The 21,625-nt window shown below is 42.2% G+C and overlaps 1 protein-coding gene across 1 annotated transcript in view; it reads left to right on the forward strand.

Moving 5' to 3' along the window:
• Positions 1-740: 740 nt before the first annotated feature.
• ANLN (anillin, actin binding protein) overlaps positions 741-21,625 on the forward strand; it is a 31,824-nt gene continuing 10,939 nt past the window's right edge. Inside the window, exons 1-15 of the mRNA XM_079302568.1 lie at positions 741-884; positions 5,596-5,749; positions 6,124-6,408; positions 6,873-7,219; positions 7,914-8,130; positions 9,027-9,220; positions 9,357-9,461; positions 9,940-10,060; positions 10,882-10,998; positions 11,518-11,744; positions 12,269-12,417; positions 12,738-12,885; positions 13,509-13,644; positions 20,288-20,470; positions 21,008-21,134. Coding sequence (XP_079158694.1) covers positions 867-884; positions 5,596-5,749; positions 6,124-6,408; positions 6,873-7,219; positions 7,914-8,130; positions 9,027-9,220; positions 9,357-9,461; positions 9,940-10,060; positions 10,882-10,998; positions 11,518-11,744; positions 12,269-12,417; positions 12,738-12,885; positions 13,509-13,644; positions 20,288-20,470; positions 21,008-21,134 — 2,528 coding nt within the window. The 5' untranslated portion in view covers positions 741-866. The remainder of the gene's footprint in view (positions 885-5,595; positions 5,750-6,123; positions 6,409-6,872; positions 7,220-7,913; positions 8,131-9,026; positions 9,221-9,356; positions 9,462-9,939; positions 10,061-10,881; positions 10,999-11,517; positions 11,745-12,268; positions 12,418-12,737; positions 12,886-13,508; positions 13,645-20,287; positions 20,471-21,007; positions 21,135-21,625) is intronic.

The following is a 21,625-nucleotide window of genomic DNA, read 5'->3' on the forward strand; positions in this document are numbered from 1 at the left end:
TTCACAGCTGCACTGGGTAAGTATCTTCTGTATTTACTGCATCACACAAAAATCATATTTTCTGCTGACATCTCCATGTCAATGACAGGTGAAAAATTAATCTTCCAAATGAGCAGCTGGAGCAAGATGTATGATCAACCAGGCACTATTGCTCTACTTGCCTGTAAAGGAGGTAAAAGCCTCTTAATTCGAAGAGGGGCTGTCAGCGAGGAGGAGCATGAAGGTGCGTTCAAGAGGACATAGTCTTTATGCTGTGCCAGGGGAGATTTAGGTTGGATATTAGGACGAATTTCTTCACAAAAGGCATTATTAGTCATGGGAATTAGCCGGGGGAGATGGCGGAGTCACCATCCCTGGAGGTGTTAAAGACTGGACGTGGCACTCAGTCCCACGGTCTGGTTTGTCAGTGTGGTGTTCAGCTACAGTTAGATTCCATGATCTCATAGGTCTTTTCCAAAAAAATTCTGTGACATGGCTGGATGGGATCCGGGCACTCAACACAAGGAAGCCCTGGACGACAGGGGACAGGGGACAAGGCCCAGGGCCACAGACAGGGTCACACGCAGAACACGGGGGCGCAGCCCACGAATCCAGCCCCGATTCCAAGGCGGGGAAAGCGGGCTCGCCCTCCTGCGGCGCCGCCGTGCTCCTCCGTCCCGCCCTGGGGCGGGCAGGCGCGTGCAGCTGCCTGCTGCCGGCTGGGCGGCGCCTCTGTCAGTCAGAGCCCGCGTGCGGGCTCCGCCCCCTTTCCCGTCGTGCCTGCACGCGGCGGGCGCTGAAATTCAAATCCCGGTAGCGGTTGGGGTGGAGGTTTGCTTGTTCGTGGGCGACCCTGGCGAGCGGATACTGGTGGCACCGGTACAGCGATGGACCCGTTCACCGAGGTGAGGGCATAGCCTGGCCCCGTCCTGTTCCCCCTGGGCAGTCAGCTGGGGAGGGAGCGCAGCCAGGGAGGCATCGAGCTGTCATTGTTGGGGACTTCGGGGACCCTGGGCAGGGAAGGGTCTTGTTGGGGTCCGAAGGGAAGGGAGCTGCTCCTTGCGCCGCGCTCTCGTGGGCGGAATGCTTGCTTCTGGCTGAGTCCTGCCAGCGTCCTGCCAGCCACCCTCGTCCCCGCTCGCGGAGGGATTTGCGGCTTTGCAGTGACCCTCTTTCTCGGCAGAGGGGAGACGCTCGCAGCCCCGCCCCGCCTTGCTCCTGCCCGTTCCTCCGCTCCTGGAGCTGCCCGGGCTGTGATCCTGCCGGGAGAGGACGGAACGCGGGTGATTCGCGCAAGGGTTTGTGTAGGAGAGGCCCTTTCCCAAGCCGAGCGTTTGTCTTTCATGCGCGTCTGGCAGATAAGATTTCCAGCGGGGGTGGAAGGGATCCCAGGAGCAGACGGGAGCGCTGTTGACGCTCTGTGCTTGGCATACCTAAAGGTCGCATCATAAATCTGTCCAAAGTGGAGAACATCTGATTAAAAAAGCGTCATATTTGGCACTATTGCCACCTGCGATTAGTCACTTTCTTTGGCAGGCACAGTTCCTCTTTTATATAAATAACCCAAAACGGTTAGGGTGAATTGGCTGTGTGCATGCTTAAGTTTTACAAAGGCAAAATTATAGTAAAGTGAGGAATTGGCCACCTTGAATCTGTATGAAGGTTTCTTAAAGGTGTTATGCTGTACTCTGGTTTCATGTCAGAGGTGTAGTTTTAAAGCTGTCGTATGACTGCTTTGAGAAATGTCATAGGAAAAAGGGCCTTCAATCTACAGCCTACATACCTTCAGGTAAATAAAACCTGAACTACTTGAAAGAAAAAACACTCAGATCAGATACACTGATGAAATACTCTCTCCTCCTCTTGTAAACAATATGTTTATCAAACTGACATTCTTTATATGATTTCAGTGCCTGGAAAAGGTAACTGCACAGATCAGATTTTTAAAAAATGAACATAAGGTGTTGATCTGAACAGATTTACTAAATATGTTATGCCAAGGCATTTCTACCCTATCCCCATGTAAAGTCTTGCTAAGTGTAAACATCTAAAACCTTCTTCCTTGATTGGTGGTGAGTTACGTGATCCAGCTCGTCTTAAATAAACTTCAAGTCCAGACTACTGAATCAAGTTTAAAATGGTTTTGCATGCTGGGAGATACTCCAACCTGTACACGCCCTTCTTCTACATAGCTGACTTAGAAATGCTTTGAAAATGACCAACTAAGGCCACTCCCAAGAGTAAACTTCATTTAAGTGTTAGCCAGTATTACAGAGTGCATAAAAAGTCACCTTATCAAGAATATTTCTGCTGTGGAGGACATTCCACTGTTGTGTAAAGTTCTGACCAATACTAGTGTCCTATTGTATTGAAGTTTAGTAACTTTCCAAAGTTCTGTGAAAAGAAAGCATTTTACAACCTATTTTTATGTTCTGTGGTTTGTGTTGCTATTTTTTTTAAATATAACTTTCCTTTAGTTTAACTGTTTTCAAATAATCTCTGTCTACACATTACCTTACTCTGTTACTTGCAGGGATCTGGTGAGGCACTGTAAGTGTTGATTATGTAAAATGTAATAATTCAAGCCTCAATGGAATGAAGCATATTGTTACTTCAGTGTCTGCTGATCACTTGGCAGTAGCAAATGTTGTCTGTGTCTCAAAGAATTTAAGCTCAAATCTTGGTGTAAGGGTCAGTGGAATGCTTTCAAGTCAGTTCTGAAATAATGTTTCTTTTGGTTAATCTTGTGAAAAAAGATCTGATAACCTGAATCTCAACCATATTATTAATACAGATCACACTGAGGATATGGTGCAGTGGGTACTTTCTCAGAATCACAATGAACATACTACTTGTGACTCTCCATTCATAGATGATTTTATAACTCAGCTTTCTTGCACAAAAAGGTTTGTTTGTTACTACAGGATGTTAGAAATTGTCTGGGTTATTTTGTACTTTGAAGTAGTTTTTACCATTCAGAGAGGCAAGGATAGTTTCTTAGCATGGAGGATGAGCAAAAAGAAATAAGCGATGCAGTTTGGGGAAAATTTGCAAATGGGAGGTTTGAAGTTGACTGTTCCTTTATCTGCTCCCTTTATTCTGCTATAGTAAAGCAGGGTAGTTAGAACAAATTCTTGTAATCTTATATAGGCCCAAGTATCTTCTCTAATATGTAATTTGAAACACACTTTTGAAAAACTGAAGTTGCCCATTAACATTTTAAGTGGGAAGGTTTTTTCGGATTTTTAGAAAATGCTTTTGTAACACAGTAATCTCTGCCTTTGACTTCATAGTCCCCAGAGTCCTTGATGTAATAAAATAGGTAATGGTCTCAGTTTGATTCTTGGGGCTGTTCTGTTCAGGGTCAGGAGCTGGACTTCTAGTGGGTTCCTTCCAACTCAGTCTATTCTAGGATTTCAGACTTCTATGATACTCTGAAGCTTTGTCATCTGTTGATGAACTTGGAAAGTAAGCCTCAAGTTGTGGAGTGTGGCTTACTCATCCTGTGATTTACTCAGCACCATTGGAATTATGGCAGTTGAATGGAAAATTTGAGATGCAAGAAGCCAATAGGAGCTGAGCAACAGAGGTGTGCTGCCTTGGGAAGTGACATCTGATATGTAACAACTGAAACTCTATTTTGCTTAACTAAGAAAACAGAAAGGAATGTACTTCTATTTGAATAGAACTGTAGGAATACTGTTGTAAGACATATTCAACTTTTTGCAATACGAACTGTTAATTTAAATCACCTATAGGATTTTTTTAATGTGGGAATTGCATGCACTTTGAAGCTCTGCATTTTGGAAATAAGGATGTTTGACTTGTGGACACAATTAGCATGGAACCTACATTGAAGACATTCATGGCATTGAAGGCATGCATTTTGTTTTTGGGATTTTTTTTTTTTTTCCCAAATTGCTCCTCTTTTGTGAAAGCTCGCAAAGCTGAGATTTGCTTTCACAAAAAAAAAAAAAACCTGTTGAAATTGACATTCTCATTGTCCTGTGTTGCCCTACAGTGCAGCATTGTTTAAGACTTCAGCCTTAGACAGTTAAAAATGTGAAATGTGTATTTAATTGCTGTACAACAGGACAGATAATGGCTGGCACAGTTCTCACAATAATTTATGTGCCGTCAAACAAGTGCAGTTTATATTCTTCCCTTTAAAGGCCATTAGTTCAATTGCACAATTTCTTGTCTCAACCTTAAAACCTAGATCAATAGTCATTAAGCATCCTTTAGATGTGATCAAACTGAGTGATAATGACTTACAAATGCTATATTTAAAAAAAAACAAATCACAACCTATTTTAAACTTGAGTCTAAGTAAGGAATCACTTCATACTAGTATGGAACATTTACTAAAGCAGCTATTTTATATGGAACCTAATCAGGGTATTCAAAATCCCAATGGGTAGGAAGCAAAAAAGAATATTATGTAGTGTAATTGGTATCTCTATATGTGTTTCTGTATAGAGATATCTTAATAAAAAGGCTGTTTACCATAATATAACTAGGTATAATACCAGTCTATTCTTAAAATTTAAGTTTGTGGCACAGAAATTCACCTTTTGATTTAAAAGATGTAATAGCAATTTGTTTTTAATACTGATATCTATGCTTTTATTTGTTGAACATTTCTACAACCTCTTGATAATTGCTTCAATGTTGTTTGTTTTGTTAGATGATTAGTTCCAGTCAGATGACTTGACCAGATGCCTTAGCAATGTGCCAGTAAACCCTGCTAGCAAGACTTGACAGATCAAGACTGTCATGGTGATTCAGGATAAAAGATTACTTTCAAATGTTTCTGATGAATTTGGAGTCTACAGAAGCCCCTCTTCTTTAATTTTGCCATTGCTTGTATCCCTTTAGGCTGATTTTCTTTCAGAGCCAGGCTAGTTGCAAATAATATGTGACTGCTGGGACTTGGGGTTTGCCCTGAGCTGCCACAACAGGTCCAGATAAGATGTCCTGTAAGGAACAGCTTGTCCTGGTGTCTCAGGCAGATTTCAGCCACAAGGCACTTGATTGCAAACAAGACTAGAGTTTAGGCCATTAGCTCTCATAGTGATTTTTGCTCAGCTTGCATTGTACCTTCTTAGCCAGCAGAGATGGAGATCGAGAAAGCTGCACGGAGGTTCCACAGACACTATTTCTTCCATGAAGGGGTCCAGGCAGAAGTCCAAATACATAAGGCACTAAGGGGGCTTTTTGTAGGGTCAGGGTACCTTGGAAATGGACCAATAGTATAGGGGATTGTGAAACTGATCAACTACTAAGGATTTTAGGTAACAAGTGACCTATGACCTAAGGGATCGAAAATGGACCAATTAAATCACAAAGAGATAAAGCGGGGGTGGGTCTACAAAAGGGGTGAAATATTTCTAGATTTAGTCATTCTAAGGAAGCAATTTCTTATCTAAGGGATGATTTTCCAGGGGGGCCCTGTCAGGGTTTCTGCTCCCTCTACAACAATAGTTGATTTTAATGACTGACATTTGGAACCTACTGGCTATCTATGCTAAACAGAATTCCAGCATCTTTTACTCTGAGGTGTTACCAGTTAACACACTGCAATGTCTGGTAACACGTGACTTATTGACCACTCAGAAACTCCTTGAAAGAACCCGTGCCAGGCGAGAGAACCTGCAGAGGAAAATGGCAGAGCGGCCCAAGATGGGGACAAGACCCACAATGCAGACCAAGAGGGCCAGAGAGCCTTTGGCAGAAACTGGTAACCAGGCACCTCTTCCAGGTGATGAAGGTATTTGCAGCATGTTTAATAAATATTGTTTTGATACCAGTCCAATCTTTTTTCCAAAAGGGAAAGTGAAAACTGAGCATTTATATTAAACTAAATAGTGGTCAATGCAGTTATCTGGCCACTAGGACTAGCTTGTGTTTAGCTAGACCTGAGAGCAGATGTGCCAAGTTATTAGTAAGCTATTTAAAAATAATTGCATAATGCCAAAGAGAGTGCCTTGTACTTAGTAGATTTGGGAAAGCATTTTTTTGGGAAGCATATCAGGGTATTCATAATCATAAATCATAACTTTATTTGTGCTATAATTTTGTGTTGTCAGAAAATATTTTAGATTGTTTGAATGCTAATTTGCTTGAATACTCTGACCTATCCAGTAAAACCAGATACAAAGCCATCACCATTAAAAAGGCTCTGCCCTAATGATATAGAGACTCAAACTTCTAGTTCGGAGAACGTACAGCCAATTCCTTCAAGTTCCACAAGCCATGATTCTCCTCAGATGACTTCAGAATCACACGAAACTGCTTCTAACAGAGCTTCATTGGTTCAGCCTCTTGAGAGAGTAAAACCAAACAACATGTCAGAAATTCCTGCAGCCCTTTCAGTCAAAACACGTATGCAAAAGTTGGCGGAACAACGGCGCTGCTGGGACAGTGAGGGTATGTTTCTCTTGCTAAGCACCATTGGTGTCTCTCAGTGTTTGCATTGATGATTATGTTGGCTAGAAGAAGATAATTTTGTGTGTGGGAAGGTTATTATTTTCTTAAAGAATTATAAGACAGTACTAGGGCAGATCTAAAATATTGTTGTCAACAGCTTAATTTTAAACTCTTTTTTTCTCTACTAGTCTGATGTCTTGCTCCTCACAACACTGACATAAAATCAGTAAACTGCTTGATAAAAAATGTTTAATTTTCTTAGTCTCAACACCTCCACGGCTGGTAGTTTGATTTTGCTGATGGCAGGAACATCTAATTTTTTATAAAAACAATACATAGTATAATGCAAAAGATGCATCCATCTATCTATCTATCTATCTATCTATCTATCTATCTATCTATCTATCTATCTATCTATCTATCTATATTTATTAGCAAAATAAATGTGTTTTCTTTTTTTCCAGATCCCTCTGAATGTGTTCCCCTCTCTCCTCTCCAGTCAAAAGATCTGTCTGTTTCTCCATCTAAGCAGACATCCAATGCCCTGGCAAGTGAAACCCCTATTGGGAGAAGAGGCCGTTTAGCTAACCTTGCTGCTACAATTGGTTCCTGGGAAGATGACCTAAGTCATCCATCTGCAAAGCAACACAATGCACAAGAACAGCCTGGCACTACTTGTTTATCCAAATTGTCCACTACAAGTGGAGCATCTGCTAGAATCAATAGTAGCAGTGTAAAGCAGGAAGCTGCATCCTGTTCTCAAAGGCTTGTTGAGGCTTCTATTAATAAACCAGCAAACTCAAAGAGAGCGGTGAGTGTCTGATTTAGTTGCTGATTAAAAATTAATTTGAGTATTGTATTGGGCAGACAAATGTTAGCACGTAACTGTTTAATTGGAATTTAAAGATTTGGTGTGAGCAGCCTTAGTCTATTTGCAGCTTCTGCTTTATTGCAATCCCATGTGCCCTTTTTTTAATAGCAGGTTCGAAACAGCTTAGAATTCCTTTTATTGAGACTTAAAGATGAGAGTACTTTTGTGTTTTGTTGATATCAATGTGCTGCTCTTGACCATCAGAAGGGGAGCTTGTTACAGAGATTCTGGGTTTCACTCTGAAACTTCTTGTAGTTGATTGGCTGAAATGGTAAATGTTGTTGCTGTCTGAAGGCTCAATCAGAATGATGAAATAAGTAGTACCAGACACTTGCTATTAAATTTGTGCAGTTTCTGCAATGATAATATGTGCCATGTGTGTTCTTGTTTAGGGAAATGTGGGATAATACCTGAAACAGCTGGCAAGAGCACCTGGAATCAAGCACTGAAACAATTTGGAATAATGGATTAAAAAGAAAGTCTATTTAAAACTTAACACTTGTTCTTGGCTTTTTCCTCTGTTGAAGGAATAGGTGTATTAGGTGATAGTATGCTACGCAGAGTGCTTTCATTCTTTTTCCTCTTGAGAGAATAAGAACATGTCTCTTCTTTTTTTTCTTTTTCCCTTGTTAAGGATCCAAACGGTTTAACACAATCTTCAAGAGTTACTGATCCCTGTTCTAAAGAATCTGAAGTACAACAGCCAACAGAGAATCACTGCAGTCCTCAGAAAACTGAAGAGCATACACAAACAGCGAAGTCAGCTTTGCCTCAACCACTTCAATCCAAAGCAGAGCCAGTCAAAGGAACACATGTGCAACTTGAACCTAAGGGTAAACCCACAACACCAGGTAGTCTATTTTTCAGCTTCAGTAAATATTCATCCAAATTAGGCCTATGTGTGCTGTGTTGAAAACTATGTATTAGTTAAATATAATGCCTATTACTAGATAATACCTATTTTCAGCTGTAACTTGAGTAAAATGCTGATGAGTTCTGTGATAATTATTGTGAGTTGTACAGATTCTGTATTTTGCAGGGGATGTTTTCTTGGACATGGTTTTAGTAACTCTTTAGAGCAAAAGCAGCCTAACATTAATTGAGATTACTCAAAGTTTATTTCAGATTGTTGGACACTATATGTATCCATTTGATATAATGTTAAGAGCTTGCATATTTAGAAGAAATCAAAGCTTTCCACATAGGTGCTCTAACTTTGCCATGTCTTTATTTTCAGCGATAGCATTGATGTCAAAACAAGTGAACATCCTCAGTTTTAAATTCAACTGCTTATTATGTCAGAAACCTGGACTAACAGCTTGAACTCTTAAAAATGATGGCCAAAAAAGCAAGTTTGATATGCTGACAGTAAAAGATAAGCTCAGTCATGCAGAGTGGATGCCAAGCAACATATCCTCTTCATGTACTAGAGTGCTTATTTCTGTTAAAGACATAAGTAGGGCTGGTTTTAGAGGAAATTTGAAAAAGGCAAAACAGTTTAAATAACTGGTGTTTTACATATGGACTGTAGTAAGAGAGACATCCACTTGCTTTGATCTACTATTTTGTTAACATCATGTTATGATTTATGTTTCAGGCTCAGTTTGTATAGAGTATAATGGAGTACGAGCTGTAAAGGAGACAGCTTAATTGTTTCACTGGGACCTTCATCAGGATACAAAATGGCAGTGATTTCTTTAATTTTGAGATTTTTTTTTTTTTCAAGGCAAAACAATTGTTCTTGTAGGGGTATCAGGAATTAAGCCCTTCCTGGAGCGCTTTGGGGAGCGCTGTCAAGAGCGTAGCACACGCAGCCCTGCTACGAATACTCCAGGGTGCAGAACACCCATTGTTACCCCAATTACAAGGACAATCCAGGAGAGGCTTCTCAAACAAAATGAAAATTCCTCTACTGCCAGTTTAGCACTTCAGCTTAAACAGGTATGACTTGTTATATTCACAGCTAGCTTATAAGCTTGAGGGAGGTTATTACTGTTCTGCAGCTACCTGAGGAATCTGAAATGTTGAGACATCTTAAAACTGTCAGCTTTTCTCCTCTGTCCCTTCATTTGTTTAGGAACGTGAACGAGAGCTTGCATGCCTTCGTGGCCGATTTGATAGGGGCAATCTGTGGAGTGTGGAGAAAAGTGATAGTTCAAAGAAGCTTCCAGAAGCTAAAATGGTAATATGTTACCTGATCAATCAAAATATGATACTGTGAATTGCTTTAACATATTCTGAATACAGAGTTAGGTGTGGAAATGTATAAAAGGGATTAAAACCTGTGTTTTGGGAGTGCCTGGGCTGCCCAAGACCACTTGTCTAATTATTTGTATGATTATTAACAAAATATTAGGTTTTTTGCCTCTTGTAAAATCAGCTAAGACAAGGGATACTGCTTTGAGACAATTGATTTATTTACTTTTTGATGATGTTAAGTGTGGGGGGGGGTTTATATTCTCTAACTGCAAAAGCAAAAGAGCTCCTAACGAAAACATTTTATATTTACTACTGCAGCTAATTATCTTAGATAAATAAATAGGGTACTGGATAGGCAACCTCTTTTTCCTAGCAGATGTTAAAATTGTTTCTTTCTGGTGGTTTTTTTTAGTCACTTTGAATATTACGTCCTGAATGCGTTCTGTTTTTATTCTTGCCAGGAAAGCCAATCTCAAGCTAGTCCAAAACATCCTCCTAGTTCAGATACCTCTGCTCTTGAATCATCAGAAGACACATCAGCAGGTGACAGGCCAGCAAAGTCTCCCAGAGTGGAGTCTTCAGGTGAGAACTGTCACAGTTTGCCTGTGACTAGTGCTGGACAGGAGCACTGCACTTGATGTTCATGAGCAAAGAAAGAGGCCAGTAACACTGTGTGGAACTGGACCTCTCCTTTGGTTACTGATTATCTTGCTAAACTCTCATATGGTAGTAGTACTCTGCACTCCTATATCACTTGGAAGGATGGCAAGGCATGACTGTCTTTTTGTTTTTAAATGAGTATATCTAAGTTTCAAACTTTAATGAAGGTTAAGTACAGGGAAGTGAATGAGAATTGTTGATTATATATTTAGTCTATCCTGCGCCTGAATATCCAGACTTTCACTAGAATCTAATGGGAGGGAACTCTTCCCTCGTCAGTATATTTTTATGATATTAATTCTTATGGTTGGTCATGTGAAAAGAATTGTGAGGTGCTCTTGACATCCTTTCTGGTGCTTCCTGAACAGAAGAATCCTCAGCTTTTTGTGGAAAAAGCATGAATTTGGTAGCCTGTTTACTTGTAAGCTCAAATGACCTAGAAAAACTTGGTTTGTGTACAGTGGTTTCTGTGTAGTGGATTTTTTAAAGTCTTTTTTAATTTTCTCTTTTTGCTCTAAGGTGTCAGCATTTCACTACGGTTTCAGCATTGTTCTTGTGATATCAATTTTCTGATTATAACTCAGAAATCTAGATATGCAGGTTGTAGAGGATATTCTAATGTTTTTTCCTGGCATGTGGCTAACTGGAATATTAAATTTAGTGTCCGTTTTGTTAATAAAACTTATAAAATTCAATAACTAAGGTCTAGATATAGTACTTTTTTTTCTTTATAAATCCCTTAGATACTTCCAAATGTGAAGAGACTGATAAACCCAGTCCTCTGAAGATTGCCGAGTCAAAGAGCCCTGTAAAAGCAATGTCTATCTCAAAACTTGAACAACTTTATGAGAAACCAAAAGGTGTGTATTGAGTAAATGTATATTAATGATTTAGCTCTCTATAGCTACTTGTTTAGGATAGTGTTAATATCTTTCAGATTTGAACAATGAATTCACCCTCCGTTTGCTGACCCCCATGTAATGAGGTTTATATAAAACAAATTGGGAAACTTATCATACATAACCCTTCTCTCTTGACATTAAAGTCTTCAAGGAACATTAAAAAGCTGACATTGAAAGTTCATTGGAAAAGGACAGAAATGACTGCTCTACTATTGGACTTGCAGTTAACATGAATTTGAACTAAAAGCTTGAAATTTGTCTAAAATGTGCATATTTTCATTCCCTTTCTGTATTGATTATGCAGTATATGTAAAAATAGTATATTAAAATAGCTGTGGGAATGTATTTTTAGGTTCTATATGCCTGTAAGAAGTGATTTTTAATGAAGCTTGCTTGTAAAACAAAATGAGTTTGCTTCTCTGTTTGTTTAATGAGAGTCTTGATGCTACTAATGTACTTAAAAATGTCACCCTTCAGGTGAAGTATATGAAGGCCAAATGCATGTAGATAATGAGATGAATAGCTCAAAAGTGATAAATGAGATTTTTGAAATTCTTCAAGAGGATGGTTCAGACATAGAAAAGCTGAAGAAAGAAATGAGCATGAGCCTGGAAGGTGAAAGTGATGAGGATGACCAGGAAGAGTCACTGAACATTTCATCAATGTCTCTGTTAACCCCTCTAGTGGAATCTGTTATTTCAGAGGTGAGAATTAAGAGAGGGTGGGGAAGGGCTTGCTTATCACAGTAATGTCCAATTAGCTTGTGAGCTTTGATATTTTCTGGTATTAGGATATCTGGGCAAATAAAGAAGTTACAAATTTAATTTAGCTGATGAAAGCATAACAAGACAAAGTTATTTTTCTCTGAAAATAGTGTAGCATATTGGATGCTCTGCTAAACAAGGGGTCTTCCGTTAAATCAAAACCGGTACTACTAGTACTGAACTAGCAGTGGTACACATGCATTCAGTGGAGTGACTGCTGATGAAAAAATCTGAAGAGCAGGAATTATGTAACTGTACTGATCTGGAAAGTAAAGGTGGCATCTCACCGATAATCTGTTAGTGTCCTTAAATAAATAAATTTGCTCGATGTTCATATTTGTAAAATATCATTTGTTAAATGGTTTTAAGAAAATTTACTGTTTATATGTAAAACAAGTAAAGGAGAGAGAAAACAGATTATTAGGTGAACAGATATCTGTAATACAATGTGTTCTTTTCCTCAGGCCTTTGGTTCTCCTAAGTCAATAGGGGAAGGTAGCAGTATCAGTGATATAAGTCTGAAGTCTGAGACGTTCCAAAGGACTAGAGTTCCCAGGGTAGAATCTGGAGACAGTATTGGCTCTATGTCGGAAGATTACAACCTTCCTTACAGGTAATAAATACAAGCCCCCACCCCTGATTCTGTAAATGTGCAAGTTAAAACACTGGCTTTAACTCTTCTAATGATGCATACTGCTCAAACTCAAAATTAAGGTACAAATTAATAATTTTTGCGAGATCTCAGCCTTTATTGTAGTATTGTAGATTGTGTAACTTTTCTGTTGCTTAAACTTAAAATCAGCTGATGGAATGCTTTCTTTGAAGCCATTTAAGCAAGTTGGAAAACTTCAATATATATAATACATATCTATGTATATATTAAAAAGAGCTTGGTACACCTGTGTAACATTTTGTGGGGTTTCCTTTTTTAAGTGTTGATGTATACAGATCCCAAAGATTTAAGGAAACTGATTGTCCTTCAAGAAAGCAAATAATTTTTCACAAAGCAGATGTTGCTTCAAAACTAGAAATGAGAAGAAATGGCCCATCTGAGCAAGTCAATATCAAAAAGAAAATGCAGGTACCTAGTATGCCTCTTAAAATCCTTTTTCTAATCTACTGTTTCCAAGTTTAATTGCCCTGTGAATGTCTAGGACACCACATACTGCTTAGAACTGCAAAATTAGGTTGTTTAGCGTAAATATCTAATGGTAGGAAACGATAATGCGTAATTTGAAAAGCTAATGTTTCCCTTTAAAAGGATCATGTTATAGGTTAAGTCTGGAGAGAACAAGCCATTATTTTGAAAAGGAGATAATTTGCACCTTAGCACTACCTTTGAATTAGGCAGAATTTGTAACAACCTACTTTCAGTAGATAATCTGATAGTGCTTTGTTCATATTGCTGGATTTCTGGTTAGGGCTGTTTCTGCTGGTAAAGGGAAGACTAGACAGGATATGGAACATACAATATCTAAGTCTTTCACTCCCCACCATACCTCTGAGATCAAAGAAAGTTGTGCTACAATGTTCTTTTGCTGAAGCTATGGTAAACTGCAGGGCTTTTGTACTTTGCTCTCTGAAAGATCTGATTTTCTTCTGAAGCATTGCCCCACAAAGATGCTCATCTTGAGACACTTCCTTGTTTGAACCCAACGCTAATATCTCTTCTTGGTAATTGTTTTGACGATTGGTTTACTCTAGGAACTGAACCATGAGATCAACATGCAACAAACAGTGATTAATCAAGCCAGTCAAGCTCTGAACTGCTGTTTTGATGAGGAACATGGAAAAGGGTCACAAGAAGAAGCAGAAGCAGAGAGACTTCTTCTCTTTGCAAGTAGGTATTTCTACTTGTCCTGGTTTGAAAGGACAGGTGTCTGCCAGTAAGGGCAGAAGTTTCCTTTTGAAATAGAAATAGAAAGTCTCTAGACTTTGGTTCCACTCCCCCCAAGTATTATAATTGTTTGAATCAAGGACTCTGAGGTAGAGATAAGGGGGTGGGAATAACAGCTCTTTTACTAATATATCTAACCATGCAAGCAGAAAACAACAGCAGTTGTTAAAACTGCTAACAGAACAGAATAGATAACTCTGTGTCAGTCCCTTTAGATGCAAGCATGCTGTCTCTGTGCCTAGTCCCAGCCTGGAGCTGCCGAGGGCAGGTGGGAGAGGAGGCAGGAGGGGGGTGCCAGCGGCCACGCCGGTCTCAGGCAGGAACGGGCTGGAGCGGGCGGCTCCTCGCTCACCGTGTGTGTCCAGGTGATCAGCTGTGTCCGCAGAAGCAGGAGGCTGGAACGGGGCAGATGCAGGGCAGGTGATCACAGAGGGTCTGGCTCCTCTGTGCTCCGGCCGTGTGGGCTGAAGATCCAGGTGTCCTCCTCCGAGATAGCTGGAAACACGAGTTTCCCCCCCGCCCCCAGAAGCCTCAGACACCACTCCGGGAGCCATTGCAATTGACACCTTTTGTCTAGAGTCATCAGAGATCCTGGGTGTAAACCGGCCAGCTCCATTGGCATGATAATGGGAAAAATTCTTTCAATTGGCACAGTAATAGAAAAAACACTCAACCCCCAACATTATCCACCCCGAATTTTTCCCATGCTAACATGCTACATCATATTGAAACCTTTAAATTATATACATACATGTAGTTACAGGCAGAGTACCATAGATAGTTCACCCTAGAACAAGGTCCCCTTGGGGTATGCATTGGGTCTCCCCATCCTTTTGCATCTCCCACCAAGTGCAACCTGGTCCTTGAGCGAAAACCACCCCACGAACAGGATTGTCTTTGCTGGAAGCAGAGTTCACCCAGACAGTTTTCCCTAACATGCCTCTCAGGTGTACCACTGGAACCTTATCTCCATCTGGTGCTCCCAAGGGTTCTGACTGGGCAGGGCCTGCTCGGTTAGTGGAACCTCAGGTATTCACTAACCATGTGGCCTTTGGTAGATTGATCTCCCAGTTCTTGAAAGTCCCCCCACCAAGTGCCTTTAAGGTGGTTGGTTTTAAGTAGACCATTGCACCGTTCGACTTTCCCAGCTGCTGGTTCATGGTAGGGAATATGGTACACCCACTCAATGCCATGTTCTTTAGCCCAGGTGTTTATAAGGCTATTTTTGAAATGAGTCCCGTTGTCTGACTCAATTCTCTCAGGGGTACCATGCCTCCAGAGGACTTGCTTTTCCAGGCCCAGGATTGTGTTCTGAGCAGTGGCGTGGGGCACAGGGTAGGTCTCCAACCATCCAGTGGTGGCCTCCACCATGGTCAGCACGTTGCGTTTGCCTTGGCGGGTCTGAGGCAGTGTGATATAGTCAATCTGCCAGGCCTCTCCATACTTATATTTGGACCACCGCCCCCCATGCCAGAGGGGCTTCACCCGATTGGCCTGTTTGATGGCAGCGCACGTGTTAACATGAATAACATGAATAACCTGTGAGGTGCTGCCCATGGTTAGGTCCACCCCTTGGTCTCGTGCCCTCTTATAGGTGGCGTCTCTGCCCTGATGGCCTGAGGCATTGTGGGCCCATCGAGCCAGGAACACTTCTCCCTTGTGTTCCCAATCTAAGTCTCTTTGACACCTCTATCTGTGCAGCCTGATCTACGTGCTTGTTGTGCCTGTGTTCTTCATTAGCCCGACTCTTGGGAACATGGACATCCACATGACGGACTTTCACAGGGAGCTTCTCTACCCAAGTGGCAATGTCTTTCCACTCATCAGCAGCCCAGACTGGTTTTCCTCTATGTTGCCAGTCAGCCTTTTTCCACCTTTCCAGCCAACCCCACAGAGCATTGGCTACCATCCACGAATCAGTGTAAAGGTAGAGCTTTGGCCATTTCTCCCTCTTGGCAATGTCCAAGGCCAGCTGAACAGCTTTGAGTTCAGCAAGTTGACTCGATCCACCTTCTTCTTCGGTAGCTTGTGCAACCTGTCGTGTGGGGCTCCATACAGCAGCTTTCCACTTCCGGTTCATCCCCACAATGCGGCAGGAACCGTTGGTGAAAAGGGTGTAGCGTGTTTCATCTGCTGGCAGCTGGATGTACGGTGCAGCTTCTTCAGCCCGGGTCACTTGCTTCTGCTCCTCTTCATCAGCGAGACCAAAATCTTCACCTTCTGGCCAGTTAGTAATTATCTCCAAAATCCCAGGGCGATTCGGGTTGCCGATACGGGCGCGCTGCGTGATGAGGGCAATCCACTTGCTCCATGTGGTGTTGGTGGCGTGGTGAGTAGAGGGAACCTTTCCTTTGAACATCCACCCCAGCACTGGCAGTCGGGGTGCCAGGAGAAGCTGTGCTTCTGTGCCAATCACCTCTGAGGCAGCTTGAACTCCCTCACAGGCAGCCAAGATTTCCTTCTCTGTGGGAGTGTAGTTGGCTTCAGACCCTTTGTAACTTCTGCTCCAGAATCCCAGGGGTCGGCCTCGGGTCTCACCAGGCATCTTCTGCCAAAGGCTCCAGGACAGGCCATGGTTCCCAGCTGCAGAGTAGAGCACATTCTTTACCTCTGGTCCTGTCCTGACTGGGCCAAGGGCCACTGCATGTGCAATTTCCTGTTTGATCTGGGCAAAGGCTTGCTGTTTTTTGGGGCCCCAGTGGAAATCGTTCTTCTTGCGAGTGACCTGGTAGAGAAGGCTCACAATCTGACTGTACTCGGGGATGTGCATTCTCCAAAAGCCTATGGCACCTAGGAAAGCTTGTGTCTCCTTCTTGCTTGTTGGTGGAGACATTGCAGTGATCTTATGGATGACCTGAGTGGGGATCTGGCGCCGTCCATCCTTCCACTTCACTCCCAGGAACTGGATCTCTCGGGCAGGTCCTTTGACTTTGCTCTTTTTAATGGCGAACCCGGCTCCCATCAAAATCTGGATGATCTTCTTTCTCAAATACCTCCATTGCTTTGTTCCCCCACACAATGATGTCATTGATGTACTGCAAATGTTCTGGAGCTTCACCCTTCTCCAGTGCAGCCTGGATCAGTCCGTGGCAGATGGTGGGGCTGTGCTTCCACCCCTGGGGTAGTCGGTTCCATGTGTATTGCACGCCTCTCCAGGTAAAAGCAAACTGAGGGCTGCACTCTGCTGCCAAAGGAATGGAGAAGAATGCATTGGCAATGTCAATGGTGGCATACCACCTTGCTGCCTTGGACTCCAGCTCGTACTGGAGTTCCAGCATGTCCGGCACGGCAGCGCTCAGCGGTGGAGTCACTTCATTCAATGCCTGATAGTCCACATTCAGTCTCCATTCTCCATCAGATTTCTGCACAGGCCAGATAGGACTGTTGAAGGGTGAGTGGCTCTTGCTGACCATCACTTAGCTCTCTAGATCACGGATCATCTTGTGGATGGGGATCACAGCATCTCGATTTGTCCGGTACTGCCAGCGGTGCACGGTCATGGTGGCAATTGGCACCTGTTGCTCTGTCATTTTCAGGAGTCCTACTGCAGAGGGGTTTTCTGACAGTCCAGGCAAGGTGTTCAACTGCTTAATGCTCTCTGTTGCTACAGTAGCTATTCCAAAAGCCCACCTGAACCCCTTTGGGTCTTTGTAGTAGCCGTTCCTGAGGAAGTCTATGCCTAGAATGCACGGTGCCCGTGGGCCAGTTACAATTGGATGTTTCTGCCACCCCTTCCCTATCAGGCTAATCTCAACTTCCAGCAAAGTGAATTACTGTGATTCCCCCTGTCACCCCAACAATGGAAACAGGTACCTTCCCCACATGTTCTGATGGTATCAGGGTGCATTGTGAACCAGTATCAACTAGCACTTTATGTTTCTGTGGCTTTGATGTGCCAGGCCATCGCACCCACACTATCCAATAAATCCTGTCATCCCAAGCCTCTCTCTGGCTAGAGGCAGAGCCCCTCTAGCCCTGATTATTTCTTTCCTGGGCATACATAGTGGAGGTTCCTTCTTGGGGATCTGACAGATCATCCTCCTTGCTGTAATACCCTGCACCATGCTTGTGGGAGGTTGAAGCTACCTTCATTTTAGTGCGGTTCCCTCAGTTAGCATTTCCCTCCCTGAGCTGACGCACCCGTGCTGCCAGGACAGAAGTGGGTTTCCCATCCCATTTTCCCATGTCTTCCCCATGGTGTCGCAGGAAAAACCACAAGTCAGCTCGTGAGGTGTACCCTCTCTCCCTAGCTGGGGGGCGTGAAGCTCTGACTTGGGGGCCTGTGACTCGTACTGGTGCTACGCAGATCTTCCTCACCTCCTCAATTCTCTCCATCTCCTCCCTCATATCCCTCATCCTATCTTCGACTTGTTGGAGGTCTCTGGCAACGGCAGAGACATTGGCCTGCATTGGGCCATTCATCATGCTCTCGTAATTTCTGAGTTTGTTGGCAACAGAACACACTGTCTCTGGATGGTTATCAGCATTAATCATTGCTATGTAGGTGGTATATTGTGATGGACCCAAGGTTGCCGAATTCCATAATATCTGCCTTGTGCACTTGACCTTGTCAGGGTCATTGTCATGCTGTCCATCCCTCCCAAAGAGTACCTCTAATACTGCTGTTTCTCTCAGCTGCTGGATCCCTTCCTCAAGGGTCTTCCAGCGCATTCTATGGTGGTGCTCCTGCATTCTCTCTCTCTGTACAAACTTCTCTCTCACACTCATTAAAAGCCGGTCCCAGAGGGAAAGGAGGCCTTGCTCCCTTACGAATATCTGGTCCACACCTGAATCCTGGGCCAAGGATCCCAAATTCCTGGCCTCAGTTCCATCCAGTTGTACACCTGTTCCCATAAGGTCCCAGACCCAGAGTAACCAAGTTGTAAAAGGCTCACGGCCCCGCCTTTATGGAGGTTACGGAGACTATCGTATGAGAGGGACTCGGTGACAATCTCAACTTCTGGCTCCCTTGCTGGTTGTGAGGACCATCCTTGCTGATCCAAATTATCTAGGTGCTTCGTTTTAATCTTAGATTTCCTAGTTTCCACAGGAGCAACTGCTGCTGGCTGTGGCTGCTCCTGTGATCCAGCTGGAACCTGGACAGATACAACATCTACGGGTTCCACTGCAGCACCATCTGACTCTCCCTCTTTAGGGCAGGGGAAGGGTTTCTCACCAGCTGGAGAAAAATACTCCTTCAACATCTGGGCTATATCCTTCACTAGAGCCCCCACTCACTCTGGGTGGTTCATTTCTGCGGTGGGCTCTGGGGCAGGGTCACGCTCTGGGGCAATATCCCTAGTCCCTGGGGCAGGTATCAGAGTTGTTGTCCAAGCCAATATTCCCTTGTTTCTGAATGCTAAGTAGAACAGGCATATCAGGAACACAAGCCACTGATTAATAACACTAGCAATTAAAGCAGATCTGAAATCCTTGAGAACCAGTGGGGTAGCCTCAAAAAACTGGGTGATGGGTTGGGAGAAAATTTCCCTTGCACTCGTTACCTCACGGTAAGTACCATTACTGAAATAACCCCAGAAACACACAGTTAGAGTACGATAGCTCCGGATCCATGCAACCGCTTCCCAGAAAAAATTAAAAACCCATGAATTCCTGACATAATCAATCCACCAAACGAATCGGATAATAGCTACAGTAACTTTGGTGAGGGGGCCCAAATTCAAATAAGGGCTTGCAAATGAGAGGGAGATGGCTGTGACCACATGGAACACAAACCAGATTAAACCAGACAACATATTGCCACATAAGAGAGCTGTTATTCCTTTCTTAACTCTCAGTGCCCTCTGTCCCACGTCTGGGTGCCAAAATCTGTCCTGGTTTGAAAGGACAAGTGTCTGCCAGTAAGGGCAGAAGTTTCCCTTTGAAACAGAGAGTTTGGTTCCACTCCCCCCAAGTATTATAATTGTTTGAATCAAGGACTCTGAGGCAGAGATAAGGGGGTGGTAATAACAGCTCTTTTACTAATATATCTAACCATACAAGCAGAAAACAACAGCAGTTGTTAAAATTGCTAAGAGAACAGAATAGATACCCCCCCCCCCCCCCCCCCCCCCCCCCCTCCCGGAAGCCTCAGAGGCCCCTCCGGGAGCTGCGGCGATTGACACCTTTTGTCTAGAGTCATCAGAGATCCTGGGTGTAACCCGGCCAGCTCCATTGGCATGAGAATGGGAAAAATTCTTTCAATTGACACAGTAATAGAAAAATGCTCAACCCCCAACAATACTCAAGTTCAATTATTTTTAATGTTTCTAATGGACACTTTGACAGGCTTCATAATTTCTTCCCCCCTCATTTATTGTGTTACATTGTGGCCATTTGCGAATACTTCTTCACTTGGGAAAAAAACTAGAATAGTATCTCTTCTATCTCAGCTCTTTTTTATCTCTTTTTATCCCTTTTATCTCCTCAGGCAATAGGAGATTTTTTTAGTATCCTTCTTGACCCTTATATTCCTGCTACACTGTAAAATGATTAATATTTAACCTGCATTTTATATACTTATGGCAGAAAAAAAAATGTTTAGTACTTTTTCTTCTGTAGAACTATAATTAATTTTTTCATGCAGCTGAGAAGCGAACTACTTTATTGGAAGAATTGAATAAACTGAAGAATGAGGGACCACATAATAAAAGAAATAAAGCTGCTCCTACGTCCACTGGATTTGTTCCCTCTAGGGGATCTGTTTCTATTTCAGAAATTTGTCTACCTCTAAAAGCAGACTTTGTATGTACTACAGTTCAAAAGCCAGGTAAAACTAGCAAACAATTTCTCCTCATTCTCCCTACATATATTTCTGGTTTATTCTTCTTGGGTTTTAGTTGTTTTGTTTTTTTTTGTCTTCTGTGTTGATGGTCTCAAATCTAATCAAGAGGTAATGAAAATTTAGCTATTGCATTCAGTTAATCTGCTTCCAACTAAATTTTCAGCAAAAGCTGATGTTATAGTTAAGCTGACAGATCTAAGGAGTATAAAGAACTAAGATTATCTGCTGATCTGTCTGAATGTTCTTCCTCTCCCCTTTCACACACTGGTTAGTGTAGGTCTGGCCTGGGATGCCCCAGGTAGTAAAGCACTTGTTGTAAATCCTGTGGAGACAATTTTACTAGTAGACACAGCATAAAGAAAATAAAATCGTTTCAAGATTAAATTTATAAGCAAGTCTCTACTGTAACTAAATGTTTTAAGTAGGATGAAACAGATTGCTTAATAGCAATACAGTACTTGGGGATTTTTTTAGATACTTGGAGTCCTCTGGCTAACCAAACCACCTGATGTATGCTTACAGAAGCTGGAAATTACTACTATGTAATAATACTGAGATCTGGAGCAGAAAACATGGTTGCAACTCCATTAGCAAGTACTGCTAATTCTCTGAATGGAGATGCTCTTACTTTTACAACGGCATTTACTATGTAAGTATAAATAAACTTTTTTTGAACCAGTTTTAACTCTGACAGTGGAACATTCATAAAAACATTTGAAGTCTTATTTATAGGAATGTCATATTCTGTAACAAAAGTGTGGACAGATTTTTGTGGTATAGCTATTTCCTTCTTCAAAAAATAGCTAGAAGGCACCTCTCTCAGAAGAGCAGCCTAGACTTATTCAACTATCCATCAGCTATTTTATCTCTTGCATTTTCTGCCTTTTGTCCTTTCCTGGAACACCTGCAATGGTGGATTGCTGTGTCTGAGATGTGGTTTTTTCTCTTGCAGCAGGTAACATTTTATATAGCTATTTGGTTTTGGGATCTGAAAAAATAGTGTTCTTAGAACTATAACTTCGACTTTACCATGTCAGCTAAAAAGTATTGGGAGTTCAAATGGCTGTTTGTTAGTAAGTCTTCAAAATAAATAAACTCTATTTTTAAAGTTCTGGAATCTTCACTTTAAAGCTATTTATG

This window comes from Erithacus rubecula (genome assembly GCF_903797595.1).
Source record: "Erithacus rubecula genome assembly, chromosome: 3".
NCBI classification, from domain to species: domain Eukaryota; kingdom Metazoa; phylum Chordata; class Aves; order Passeriformes; family Muscicapidae; genus Erithacus; species Erithacus rubecula.